At 31.6% G+C, this 14,663-nt stretch overlaps 1 protein-coding gene across 1 annotated transcript; it reads right to left on the bottom strand.

Annotated features, from left to right (window-relative positions):
- Window positions 1-4,307: 4,307 nt before the first annotated feature.
- On the bottom strand, window positions 4,308-8,806 carry LOC100245039 (large ribosomal subunit protein uL30y). Its single transcript, XM_059739751.1, has 7 exons — window positions 8,739-8,806; window positions 6,359-6,546; window positions 6,166-6,263; window positions 6,017-6,074; window positions 5,048-5,127; window positions 4,848-4,950; window positions 4,308-4,765 (listed from the first exon to the last, which is right to left on the bottom strand). The coding sequence occupies exons 2-7, from the start codon at window positions 6,542-6,544 to the stop codon at window positions 4,550-4,552; spliced, it is 741 nt and encodes a 246-aa protein (XP_059595734.1). The 5' UTR covers window positions 6,545-6,546; window positions 8,739-8,806; the 3' UTR covers window positions 4,308-4,549.
- Window positions 8,807-14,663: the final 5,857 nt, after the last annotated feature.

The following is a 14,663-nucleotide window of genomic DNA, read 5'->3' as shown; positions in this document are numbered from 1 at the left end:
CTCACAAACTTAATTCCTTAAGTCCCGACTAATTAGAAATATACGCATGATATAACCTTATGATAATAGATTAGTTTCTTCCAATTTTTTTTTTATTATAGAAATATCTTACTAGATTTAATGATGGACAATGAATAACCATTTAAATCAAATCATAGGAGTCCATTCTTTTCTTGATCATGATCCATAATAAAGAATATTAACTTTGCATGAAGTGTAGGCTACATTGTAAAGTTTGTCAAGTCAAATAGTCATATGGATAATAAATAACAATTTAAAATCAAATTACAATAGTTTACATTTTTTTTCACAATCCATCAATTTTTTATGAAGTGTAGACCACGTTGTTTAATCATGATCAATAATAAAGGAACTTTTGATCATGATCGATAATAAAAGACCTTTAATTTCTATGTGGTGTTGACCACACTATCAAGTCATAAAGTTAAACCATGCTCAAGTAGAACATCCCTAAAATTAAAACAAAAAACAAAAAAAGCAAAAGACCTAGACTTGGTCCCATTAAGATCATTTTTCACTTTAAAAATAACACTAACAACTTTATATCTAATTATAATATAGGATATAAAGAAATATTTAATAGTGATCAAAACACTAATTTTATATCATAATACAAAATTAAAGGAAATAATCAACTAGTCAATAAATGAATTGATCATTATCTTAAGGACAACTCTACATTATAGTTTTTTTTAAAAAAAAAAAACTGGTAAATAACACCATAATAAATGGAAAATCAATCTTAGTCCACATGACTACTTTTGTTTAAATCGAAATATGTCAAACTAACATCATTAATATAATTGTGTCTAGTTTATTTTCTTATACACACATAATAAATTAAACAATATATTTGTCTTGCAACTTAATTAATCATTTTTAACTTCAAAGGAAAACAGTATTAAAAAATAATATGATTCAACCCACAAACTTAATTTATTTTAAGTCTCAACTAATGAGTAACATACAAATGATATAACCTTTTGATGATAGATTAGTTTCTTCCAAAATTATTTTTTATTATACAAATATATAATAACTTCATTTGCCTAGATTTAATCATGGACAATGAATAACCATTTAAAATCAAATAATAACAACCCATTTTTTTTCTCGATCATGATCCACAATAAAGAATATTTATTTTTCATGAAGTGTAGACCACGTGGTAAAGTTTGTCAACTTAAATAGATAATAAATAACTATTTAAAATTAAATTAATATAGCTTGTATTTTTTTTCATGACATGTCAATTTTGTATGAAGTGTAAACCACGTTGTTTGATCATAACCAATGATACAGGAACTTTATTCTATATGCAGTATTGACCACGTTATCAAGTCAAAAAGCTAATACGTATTCAAGTAAAACATCCTCTAAATTTATTTTTATTTTTATTTTTTAAAAGTTTGCATCTTTTTCATGACCCATCAATTTTGTTTGAATTGTAGGCCACGTTGTTTGATAATGACCGATGATAAATGAACTTTATTTTCTATTTAGTGTTGACCACAATAGATAATAAATAACTATTTAAAATCAAATTAAGATAGTCTATATTTTTTTCATGATACATCAATTTTGTATGAAGTATAAACCACGTTGTTTGATCATGACCAATGATAAATGAACTTTATTTTCTATCTAGTGTTGACCACGATAGATAATAAATAACTATTTAAAATCAAATTAAGATAGTTTGTATCTTTTTCATGACACATCAATTTTTTATGAAGTGTAAACCACGTTGTTTGATCATAACCGATAATAAAAAGAACGTTATTCTATATACAGTATTAACCATGTTATCAAGTCAAAAAGCTAATAATCCATGTTTAAGTAAAACATCCTCTAAAATTTAAAAAAAAAAAAAAAATCTTATCTTTTTCACGACCCATCAATTTTGTATGAATTGTAGATCACGTTGTTTGATCATGACTGATGATAAAGGAAATTTATTCTCTATGCAGTGTTGACCACGTTATCAAGTCAAAAAGCTAAATCGTCTTCAAGTAAAACATCCTCTAAAATTTTAAAAATAATAATAAAATAAAAGACCTTGACTACGTCCTTTTTCTTATTCAGATCATTCTACATCTTAAAAATAAGGAAATAATCAACAGCCAAAAAATGAATTGATTATTACATGTTCAAGTAAAACAGCCTCTAAATTGATTATTACGTGTTCAAGGAAATAACTTCATTTGCCTAGATTTAATCATGGACAATGAATAACCATTTAAAGCAAATAATAACAGCCCATTTTTTTCTCGATCATGATCCACAATAAAGAATATTTATTTTTCATGAAGTGTAGACCACGTGGTAAAGTTTGTCAAGTTAAATAGATAATAAATAACTATTTAAAATCAAATTAAGATAGTTTGTATCTTTTTCATGACACATCAATTTTGTATGAAATGTAAACCATGTTGTTTGATCATAACCGATGATAAAAAGAACTTTATTTTATATGCAGTATTAACCACATTATCAAGTCAAAAAGTTAATCCATATTTAAGTAAAACATCCTCTAAAATTTAAAAAAAAAAATCTTATCTTTTTCACGACCCATCAATTTTATATGAATTGTAGATCACGTTGTTTGATCATGACCGATGATAAAGGAAGTTTATTCTCTATGTAGTGTTGACTACGTTATCAAGTCAAAAAGTTAAACCGTGTTCAAGTAAAACATCCTCTAAAATTTTAAAAATAATAATAAAATAAAAGACCTTGACTACGTCCTTTTTCTTATTCACATCATTCTACATTAAGGAAATAATCAACTGGTCAAGAAATGAATTGATTATTACCTTTACCAAAATGTCTTACCCTACATTATAACTTTTTTAAAAATAATATTAAAAGAAAATTGTCAAATAACACCATAACAAAAGGAATATCGATTTTAGTTCACACGACTATTTTTGTTTAAATAGAATTAAAATAAAAATAGTGAAATATATCAATAATAAAGGAAAATTAATTCCATATAGAAGAAGATATAGCATCCTTTGGTTAATCATTATATCAAGACAATTTTGCACATAATCTACTATTATTCTTTTCTTTTTCATCTATGGTCTAAACATGTCTAACACTCGTTTAAAATCTCAATCGATATTGATGAAAAAACATCATTCAATTTCTAAGCTCATATTCCAAATAAAAATTAAATTTTTTAATTGGTATATTCATATACATACTTGAAAATAAGACTCAATTTAAAGAATTAAGGCTAAATTTAAAAAAAAAATAAAAATAATAAAACATCTAAAATCTTTTAAAGATTTGAGGCAAAAAAATTGTTCACCCGATAACCATCATCTTCTCTTTGTCCTATACAATATCATTACTTAGCCAATTTAGGCACTAAAGTTGTTCTTTTTTTCATTTTTAAAGAGATACACACATATATCATAAATATTATAAAAGATCATATAACTATATGTGTGATAGTCAAACAAGTTTAGACCAAAAATCTTTACATACAACATCCATTCGAAACTTGAACATGGTTTAAACATAACATCAGAAAAAAAAATTTTAAGACTATTGTATTGTTTGTTTTTTAACATAATGTCGAGACTTTATATGATTTTCTTTTAACTTTTTTTTCACTTATTATGCATTTTTTAAAATTTTTTGACTAAATAAAAAAGTTAAAATATTTGGCTTTTTAATACATACTAAAAATAACTATTAAAACAATCCAAATAGGATCTCAGCATGGCCTCACCCTATTAATACTTACCACTTTACAAAAATAAAATAAAATAAAAAATCAACTTAATACTATTATATTGTATTAAGAGTGAAATTGAGTTCTACTTAAAGTTATGTAGAAAAAACAAAAACCATCTAAATTGAAACAAACCTTTAATCATGTCAATCTAATACTAAACATTGTATTTTTAGACATCCAAACATATCATATGAAGATGAATTCAAGTGTACATATAGAGGTTTTCCAACAAATTTGCTCCAAAAACCATAATAAAGAGGTTGATTTGACACATACAATGAATAACCTTACTAGAAAAAAAAGGTTTACAAACTCAATTGAAGCACCATATATTGTAAGGGTAATTTTATAATTTATCCTACACACAAACATGCAAATACATACATATATATATATATATATATATATATATATATATATATATACATTTGATTGTTAAAGATAGATTTCATTCTAAGAGGGTCATATGGAAAATGTTGTTAAGTGGCATACATAAATTTAAATGGCATTATATAAATTTGACCTTGCAACACAAAAATTTGAATGTAAGCAACTATAATAGAAAATCACTCGTTGATCAATTCCATGGATGCTGATAAAATTCCAAGAGGTAATAAAGTTATCTACTATCAAAGTCTAAAAACAAATATCAAATTAAATTTCTCAACACTTTGTTCATATTTATGACCCGAAAAAGAATTCTCCAACTTTATCATTGCTAATAAGAAGCAAAAGATATCAAACTTCCAATAAGAAAAGGCCAAAAGTACCGCAAGCTGTCTAGTTCATTCTTCTAATGAGCTCATTGATGTAATTTTCACGGTTTCCAGCATCTCCTCCTTCAACATAGTGATTCCTCTTCTTCTTCAAACCACCCAATGGTGCCTTCAGTTTAAATGGCCATAGGAAGTTGTTGGCCTCCTTAAAATGAGGTCCAACAGTCATGATCTCATGAATAAGATCTTCCATGCAAATAATACCAAACTTCCCCAAAGCCTATCATCACAAAAGCAGGTTAGCAACAAGATATAGCAAACAATCGCTCATAGAAAACCAAGATACAGAATGACATAAAAACCTGTTCCACAATGGAGTTGTCGGTCAAGGCAGTTCTCTGCTTGTTCAACTTTCCATACCCCCTCTTGTAAATCAATTCTCGCACACTCTTCAAATTGGGGTACCTAAAATATTTGCAATATAAATACATTAGAAATGAATAATATACAAGTTTAGACTTTTTATAGGATTTTAAGAAAAACAAAAGAGTGAGATACTTACCCATAAGTCACATAAGGCTCAACCCTGTGCAACATGTTCATTGTTGCTTTGTTCACTTTAAGAAACACCCCATTGAATATCTGTATTCAAAGAAGTGAATGAGAAGACCTTATATCATCAAAGAACACTCCATTTTTCTAATGGGATAGCTTGCTTAGATTAGTAAGCTCATGATAAGAGACATTATATCCTCCTTGATGATGCATAACCAATCCATTTGACATAAAACAAAGAATGTTCAATCACTAAGGAAGCAGTTTGTTAGATGAACTAATGATTCACCATCCACAATAGCATCAAGAATACAAGTTTGGGATATTTGATCCTCTATACATTTAATTCAGCTTCTTGAGTACTATAGTAAGGCATTGATTTTCAACGTTTCAATCTAGATTATTTGCTCTCACTAGACAATTTATTTTGGTTAATGAAAATTGTAGTTTGTCTTCACCATTTGAGTGTCAAGCGTGTTTTATGGACATGATATGAATGCTAATGGGCCACAGTTCCATAACCTATCTCAGAAGCAATATGGTACAGTATCATGCATTGTACCTGGGCATAGCTAGGTGGTAAATACTGCCACTACTGTCAGAGTCTACTATCAAAAGCGTAGAAAAAATACGGATAATACCAATTTCTATCTGCCCAAAGTTTTCATCACAGCTGCAGTGCTAAGGTATAAGCATCAGATTCTGAGGTGAAACCAATATACATACATACATATATATATATGATCTGATAAAGTAAGAAAACAATTCTGATTAACAATGCAAGAACTAGCAATACTACTCCTAAAAAGGGCACCCTGGTGTTCAACCCCAATTCCCTACCCCGCTATATCCTTTGAAGAGGAATATCTATATAAGATATGAGAAGAAACTTAACGCTGTCAAGCACAAAGCATGGTATTAGATTTATAACAGCCATATATTTCTCATTTCCAGATGCAATGGTTTGACATCTAACCTGTCTCAAACGCAAGAGCTGCAAAATCTTTCTCGTCTTCGGGTGCATAGCATTGATACTGAAAGTTCCAGAGTGAACAGGAATGAGAACCAGAATATTAATATGAAAGTAAAGGTATCAATGGAAATAACTATAGTCCAAGTGCATACCCACGGATACGAATCATAAATAGAAGTTTAGCCTCTGGGTCAACGTAAAATCCACCCTTCAGCTTAGCCTCACGCTTCAATTGAATCAGCTCCTTTTGCTGCATGAAAAATGTGTCGTCTATTAGTTAAAACTACCTAAATCTTCACGAGTAAAACAGAAAAACAAATACATGAGACAAAACTATGAGAGTACCTGCTCCTCGTACTCCTTTGCATACTGCTTAGCTCTACTGTAAATCAGTTTCCGATTATCAGCATTCTTCTTCTTTTTCGCCTCAACCTCTTGCTTCTTTGCCAATGTCCATTCCTCATTCCTCTTCTGTTTCTTCAGCACAGACTCTGGAATCACTGGTCCTCCCTTGGCATCCTCTTCACCCATCTCTATACCAAGCCAAAAACCAATCAAATGATAAATTCTATATTCATCACAAACCTTTTATAATTAATAAGCACTACAAAGACAACAAAATCTCAAAAGAAATATGAATACATCAAAAAGAGTAGAACCAGTGTTTTAAATGGCTAAAGACGATCTTGAGGCATTTTGTCTAAACAAGGTGAGACTTAAGCCTCATGGCAAATGAGGTGTAAGCCTCAACTTAAACAAATAAATAATAAAAATTATCAAAAAAATTAAAATAAATACTCATAAAGTCACAAGAAAGTTAAATAATAAAAAGCACAAATTTCATAATGATTTTTTTATAGGTAAACAAATTTTATAATGATAAAACTAATTATTTTTCATTGTTACTAGTTCTAATTTAATTTTTTTTTCTCATAAAATTTAGCTTTCTCTCATGATTTTATCAAAAATAATTTTCAACATTACTATTACTAGCACTAATAGGACCCTCCAAGGAACATTATTATATTCAATTGCTATATCATCCTCCCCATTAGTGTTAATATCCACTCATCTTTTTTCTTCTTTATCCACCAATTGTAGTGGTATCTTTTTTGATCTATCAATAATTAGATTATTTATGAGATCAGCCATTAAAAAATAGTCATCAATTCCCTTATTCTTCTCAATCACTCTTTTTCCTTTCAATTTAAAAGATGGGTTAATTTCACTCACCTCCCTTGAGGTTTTAGCTAACTACAGTTAGTCCCCACTAATTTGAAAATTTGTCAAATACCTCCCTTATTTTGAATTAGAGGGGAGGTGAGTGAAAACAACAAATGATAAAAGGAAGGGAGGTATTTGATGAAATTTCAAACCAATGAGGGCTAGGTGTATTTAGCCAAAACCTCAAGGGAAATTAATGAAATTAACCCTTTAAAAGATTAATTGGAAATCATCTAAGCCCTTATTTTGTAAAAGGCTTAACCAAGTAGGGACCCAATACAAAACTCATAAAATCTCTATCAAAAGTCCACAAAAGCATAGATGGTAGACCCATTAAAACTCATTGAAAATTGATACTTACGCCTCTTATAAAATATATACCAAAAGCTCATAAAAGCTGAAGACCCTTTGGATATTGGAGGCTTAGGCCTCAAAGCTATAAGCCTCGATAGGGTGAGGCCTAAGCCTCAATTACCCTATTTAAGGCTATAGCCCCAAGGCTAATTTGTAGAGCCTTGATTCGAGGCCAGCCTCAAGGCGTAAGCCTCAACAGTCATTTAAAACATTGAGTAGGACACAAATTGAACGCAGCAAATATGTAAAAAAAATTTGAAAATTAATAATAAACTAGATTTATTTGAGATCAGAGAAAGCTAAAAACCAAACTATTCTAATTCGATTATCTCTCTTTTTCAGCTCATTTTTTTTCAATACCAGAACATATTGAAAAATAATATTTAGGGCTCCATTTTCTTTCCCCCACTTTCTCAACAACCAAAGGAACTATACTAATTAAAGATTATCAGAAGTAGTAATTTAGTCTGAAACCCTAGATGTCCCTATAACCAGCATTTACATAGAAAAAGAAAACGGGAATCCTTAAAAAGCCATTTCGGCATAGCTTGATATAAACATCTGGTTTAACTTAGGAGAGCTCACATTTTCTGGAAAAACAGAAAATTGAATATTCAAACTTTTGTCAGGCACCAAATATACATGAAGAAATCACTGACTGGAAAACAAAACAAAGAAACGCATTACCCTAGATTCACCAGAAGAAAAATCAAAGTCGATATTTCAGGGGCAAACCAGAACATAAAACAATACAAGATCCAAGGTTCTTCCATTTTGTCCCTTTTTTCAGGGGCAAACAAATCAACAATCACTTATAGGTAAACTCCAACTACAAAACCATGTTTGGATGCCAGGAAAGTCCAGAGAAAAAAAAAAAAAAAGGAAACTGAGATACCTGAAATCTCTCGGTTTAAATGAACATTTTCATTCGTTTAGGAACCAAACCAGAACAGCATAAAACGTAACAAGATCAAAAGTCTTTCAACTGCTGTTCTATTTTCTCGGAAATCAACAAGAAACAATCACTTCCACCAACTTCATTCGAGTAGGAACCAAAACAAACCCACATAAACCGTAATATAATCCAAAATTATGCATTTCCTACCCTATTTTCTAAGGAACCAAACGGAAAATAGCTTCTACTCACCGAGAGTGGCCCCTGTGATCAGTGGAGAAGATAGGAGTCTTGAGAATCAGAAGCAGTCTGAAAAGATGGATGGTGAAAAATTAGGGTTTTGTAGGGTTTGTTTGTGGCTTTGTATTCAGTCATCCAACGGCTCACATTTCTTTTCAGGGAGAGGTTAGATCCTGGCCGCAGGATCTAGGGGTTTGATATACAAATGTGTTCGTCGGGCCTCAAATGGGCCGGGTCCTGATCCATTATCTTGTGTATAGATCTCGGTATTGTTCGGCCCAAATCTCAAACCCGCTCAACTTAATCACAAAATTATAAGCTTGAGTTAGGGTTGAGAAATTCTAATATCACGTATTTAACAAATTAAAGTATGTAATTCAAAAATCAATTAAATTTTTTACCCATTTTAAACTATTTGAATAATCAATTCATTTCAGTTTAGTCCAACCTAATTAGAAACTATCAATTTTCAACCCGCTACGAAGGTGGATTTCCAATTTAATAAATTTCACCTTACTTGAGATTATAACATGATCAGATTAACGTAAGAATCTAGCATCCATAACCAACCAATCTCTCTATAAAAGAACTCTCAAGCAATTCCATGAGCTTGTCTTGCAAAATTTTTAAAAAAGAGTTGTTCACACATATTTGAAAAACAGTTTTTTTAGTTAGAGTGTCGGTGACGATGTTTTTACTTAAAATGTTTTTTATTTTTTAAGTGATTTTAGGAAAATTACCTTTTAAATGTTTTTTCAAACCATATTATAAGTTCCTAAAATATATCAAATACTTTATTTTATTTTTTTTCAAAAACACCTTTTAAACTAAAAGTATTTTTTTAGAGTGCATTTGACAATATTTCTCTTCAAACTATTTTTAGTAAAGGCATTTTTTTTAAAGTTTAATTATCAAGTATTTCTTTAAGGAACACTCTAAGTGATTTTTCAATGGTGTAAAAGTGTCTTTTAATTTTTATTATAACATCTAAAATACTTCTTAAATTAAGAGTCCGTTTGGTAGTGATTTTAAGAAATGTTTTTAAATTTTTTAATATTTAAAATTTTTTATCATTTAAGTATTAGATAGACTAAAAATGTTTTTTAGAATCACTATCAAATGTAATTTTAAAGTACTTTTTAAAAAGGTTTTAAACAAACTCTTAAAAATATGGTATGACATACTCTTATTTCCTATGAGTTGTTATACATTTATTTAAAATACAAAATCTTTTTCAATCATTACTCATAAATACTTTAAATGAGAGTACTAAAGAGCTTGTTTGGAATTCAATTTTTTTTTAAATTTGTTTTCAAATTTGAAAATACATTTGGTAATTTCTTGGAAGAAAATTATTTTTGAGAACCAATTAAGAGGCCAGTGTTTTTTGAAACACATATATTAAATGTTTACAGTTATGTTTTAATATAATTTTAGAAAATAATTATACAAATATAAAGAATGATTAAAAATAAAATTTTATGTTGGGATTTTGTTTCTCCTAAATCTTCGATAACAAACCAAAGACGTGATTCGAAATGTGGTCCACATTCATTCCATCAATTTAGGAACGAGGATTAACGTTTGGAACCACATTCACATCACTACCCCATGTTCTATGCACGCTCGAAATAGATTCGATGATGGAGAGAATCTTTAAAAAATGGCAGAGCATTAAAGGGTAGGGTTCCCTAAGCCTTCAATCTCTTTCAGTCTTAAAAAACACCATCTAAGTGGAGGTTGAGAAAGGTTTAGAAGCACCTGAAACCTGTAAAATTGAAGACATTGTTTTAACCTGTAAGAATGGCAATGGCAAGAGGTATGTTTTTTATTTGTTTTGAATTCCGCTTATGATCTAATTGTTATTCAAGGATTGTTATGAGCATGTTTATATTATTTATATCTATCATTTGGTATTAGAGCATGTGTGCCTCTCCCTTGTTCGTTTTTACAATATGCATTTTTAATAAAAAAATACAGTGAGTTTTGGTATTTTGGAGTTCATATTTTTTAGAAGTTTTTAATGAAAAATATGGTTAGAAATCATTAGGAGATGAGATTTCTAACATTTTCAGTGTTTTAAATCATCAATATACTGTTTGGAATACATGGACACCGTCGGGTTTCATTTTGGGTAGCAAATGGGTCAAACATATCTGGTTGAAGGTAGAAGACAACTACATGGGCTCATCGTTTTAACTGTAAACAAGAAAGAAATAAGTAAAATAGAAATAAGAAAAGGGGCAATAGCCCAGTTAGTCTTAGCCTTGCCTTGTCATACAACATCAAGTTAAAATAATTTTGCACATTAAATTAATTCTTTAATTATGCAAGGCTCTTTATGGATTTAATTGTAGATATTTATATACTTATAATATTTATTTCAAAATTTTGTTTGTATGATTTATTGTTTTATTATATATGCAATATTGAGTTGAATAATATCAGTACATTGATATTGAGTTTTGTGTATATATTGCTTATGATTTCATGCAATTTTTATAAGTTTTTCTTATGAATTAATTAAATGTCTAGTGATCTATATAATTTTAATTAATTAAGGAGTAGCCACAACATCTTTAATTATACAAAATTATATATTAAGTGTTTTAGGATCACATAGAAAGACATTACGGGTAATTAATTATATTTGATATAATAAAAAAATTTCCCACATGAATTTTTGATGGGAAAAACATGTTATGGGTCTTTGATATGCAAATAATTAGGATCTCAAAACCCAAGTTTACTATTTTCAAGTTAATTACAATCCCAAAAATCATTTGCATTTTGAGCACTCCGGGTTGAGGTGTGATTTCATACCCAAATTGCCCTCCCCATTCAGCCACGTCAGCGTCCACATCTGATAAACCAAAAAAATAAAGAACCAAAAAACAATACATCCCTCCTCACATTTCTCTCTCTGTCTTAACTTTCTCTGCACCAGCACTGAACTCAAAGACTCCATCCGTTCATCTCCCTCACAAAACCCACCATTTCTAAAACCCTAACCTCCGTCTAGTCTTCCTCAATCTGAAAAACCTAAATCACGTGAAGTCTAACCTGTTATTTTCCTATATATCCCCGAAATCTCTAGAATCCCGGGAAACCAACCCTAATCTCTTCTTCGTTAGTCAACAACGTAGATCGGAGAATGTCATGTGCACTTGGGGCCCAGTTGTGTAATGCTTATTATTGAATTTGTTGGTTGCTTATTATTTAATTTGGTTGAGTCAGAGTCATGTTGAGTTGATTAATTTAATTGTTTGGGTCCAATAATTGTACGTGGGCATCATCCGTTAATTCACAGCCAAGTATTTTGGCTTAAGAATAGGTATTTAGGTTGGGTTGTTAGCTGAATATCAGCGTCGTGGATTGAGTCAGTTGTTATTTTCAGTTGTATTTAAGTCTTTCATGTTAATGAGAAAGGTATGAAAACAGTTGCAATCAGTGAGTATTGGAGGCTGTGGATTTCCTCGAATTAATCCAACACTTTCTTAAGCTTGAACGTGACATTAGTATCAGAGCCAGGTCGTTCCAATGGCTGAGGGTACAGGTACCAGATATTCCCAACTTGCTGAATCTTTGGCAGCTGTCAAACAAAATCAAGAGCAGTATCAGCAAAATCATAATTCTTTGCAACAAGTGGTTGAAGGGCTGGCCCATCAATTAGAAGTGGTTGCCTCCAATGTGCAGACATTAGTGCAAATGAAGACTAAGCATAATTCAGGTGATTCAGAAAGGTCTAAACGACAGATGACTAACCCTCTTTTTGAAGATAATGGGGGAATTCAGACTCGTGCAGTACGGTTGGATTTTCCTAAATTTAATGGAGAAGACCCCAGTGGGTGGGTCTATCGAGCTGATCAATTTTTCAATTACCATCAAACCAATCCACATCACAGAGTCCTATTGGCATCCTTCCATATGGAAGGGAAGGCCTTGGTTTGGTTCCAGGACATTGAAGCTGCAGGGGGAATTAGTAGTTGGGAGGGATTTGTACGTGCACTTCAGACAAGGTTTGGATCATCACCTTATGAAGACCCCATGGAAGCTCTTATTCGGTTAAAGCAAACTTCAACAGTGGAAGATTATAAGAGCCAATTTGAGGCTCTTTCAAACCAACTTAGAGGACTGGCTGAGTCTTATAAACTCAGTTGTTTCCTAAGTGGGTTGCGGGAAGATATTCGGTTTATGGTACGTATGCTTAATCCTTCAAATTTACATATTGCTTTTGGTTTAGCAAAAATGCAAGAAGAGAATGTGGCTGCTCTTAGAAGAACTGCAAAGCTAGGATCAGTTCCTACACGTTTGGCTATTGGGCCTCCGAGCCCACCTGAAAAAAGGGCCATTGTTCCGGTCCAAAGATTATCACTTAGACAAATAAAGGAGCGACGGGATAAGGGACTTTGTTATAATTGTGATGACAAATGGGCCCCGGGGCATAAGTGCAAATCAGCCCGACTGTTTATCATGGAGTGTGATGAATCAAGTGATGATGAGGTGCCCAAATCTGAAGTTGCAGAAGGGCGTGCGAGCAAGTCTAAGGAGGAAACGCCTATAGTGGAGATAGAACCCGGAATATCTATCCATGCATTAGTTGGGTCACCAAACCCAAAAACAATGAGATTCTTGGGGCACATTTGTGGAAGGGCAGTAGTAATCTTGGTTGATACGGGAAGTACACACAATTTCATGGACCCATCTGTTATTCAAAGGGCTCACCTACCATCTAATCCAACAGAAGGGCTCTCTGTCAAAGTGGCTAATGGGCAAGCAGTTCGTAGTGAGGGGAGTTGTGCAGCAGTACCTCTACATATGCAGGGTAATCTCTATACCATTGATTTTTACATTTTGACCCTAGGAGGATGTGATATTGTTCTGGGTGTTCAATGGCTTCAAACCTTGGGACCTATCCTTTGGGATTTCTCAAGACTTCAAATGGAGTTCTCAGTTTGGGACAAACCTCGAAAACTACAAGGTATGTCACCAACTGGTATCTCATTAGTAGAAGGAGAAAAATTTGGTAAAGTTTCTAGGCAAAATAAAAGAGGACTAGTTATTCAGCTTATTGATTTTGAAAATTCCAGTTTGCTGTCCATTGAAACTTCTGCTGAGCCACTAATATATGACCTTCTTAACCTATATCCAGAAGTGTTTTCAGAACCCAAAGGATTGCCCCCTACTCGAAATCATGACCACCATATTGTATTACATTCAGGTGCAAAACCAGTTTGTGTAGGGCCTTATAGATACCCTTACTTTCAAAAATCTGAAATTGAAAACATAGTTCATGAAATGTTACAATCTGGTATTGTTCGACCTAGCCAAAGTCCATTCTCATCCCCGGTCTTATTAGTAAGAAAACATGATGGAAGTTGGAGGCTTTGTGTTGACTATAGAGCCCTTAACAAAGAAACCATTAAGGTTAAATTTCCTATACCTATAGTTGACGAACTTCTTGATGAACTTCATGGATCAACCATCTTTAGTAAGCTAGATTTAAGGTCGGGATATCACCAAATTAGGGTCCACCCAGAGGATATACCTAAAACAGCCTTCCGTACCCATGAAGGCCACTATGAATTCTTGGTAATGCCTTTCGGGCTTACCAATGCCCCGGCAACCTTCCAAAGTCTTATGAATGACATCTTTAAACCTTATTTACGAAAGTTTATATTGGTTTTTTTTTATGACATTCTTGTCTATAGTAAAAACCTTGCTGACCATGTCCATCATTTACAAACTGTTTTAGACATTTTAAAACAGCACCAGCTTTTTGCAAAAAAATCTAAGTGTTGTTTTGGATGTTCTGAAATTGAGTATCTTGGTCATCTAATCTCAAAAGATGGGGTACAAGCTGATCCTACCAAAATTGAAGCAATGCTTAACTGGCCCTTTCCTACCAGCCTTAAATCCCTTAGAGGCTTCCTAGGT

Source organism: Vitis vinifera, chromosome 9, assembly GCF_030704535.1.
Source record: "Vitis vinifera cultivar Pinot Noir 40024 chromosome 9, ASM3070453v1".
Classification (NCBI taxonomy): Eukaryota; Viridiplantae; Streptophyta; class Magnoliopsida; order Vitales; family Vitaceae; genus Vitis; species Vitis vinifera.
This window is presented reverse-complemented; position numbering and strand designations above follow the sequence as displayed.

Bases quoted from the DNA above. Each gene is read 5' to 3' on its own strand.
- LOC100245039 (XM_059739751.1), bottom strand. From the start codon at position 6,544: ATGGGTGAAGAGGATGCCAAGGGAGGACCAGTGATTCCAGAGTCTGTG. The intron at 5,128-6,016 runs GTTAGATGTCAA...CTTTGAATACAG, and splicing joins AGCTCTTGCGTTTGAGACAG to ATATTCAATGGGGTGTTTCT. The intron at 4,951-5,047 runs GTAAGTATCTCA...CAAATATTTTAG, and splicing joins GAGCCTTATGTGACTTATGG to GTACCCCAATTTGAAGAGTG.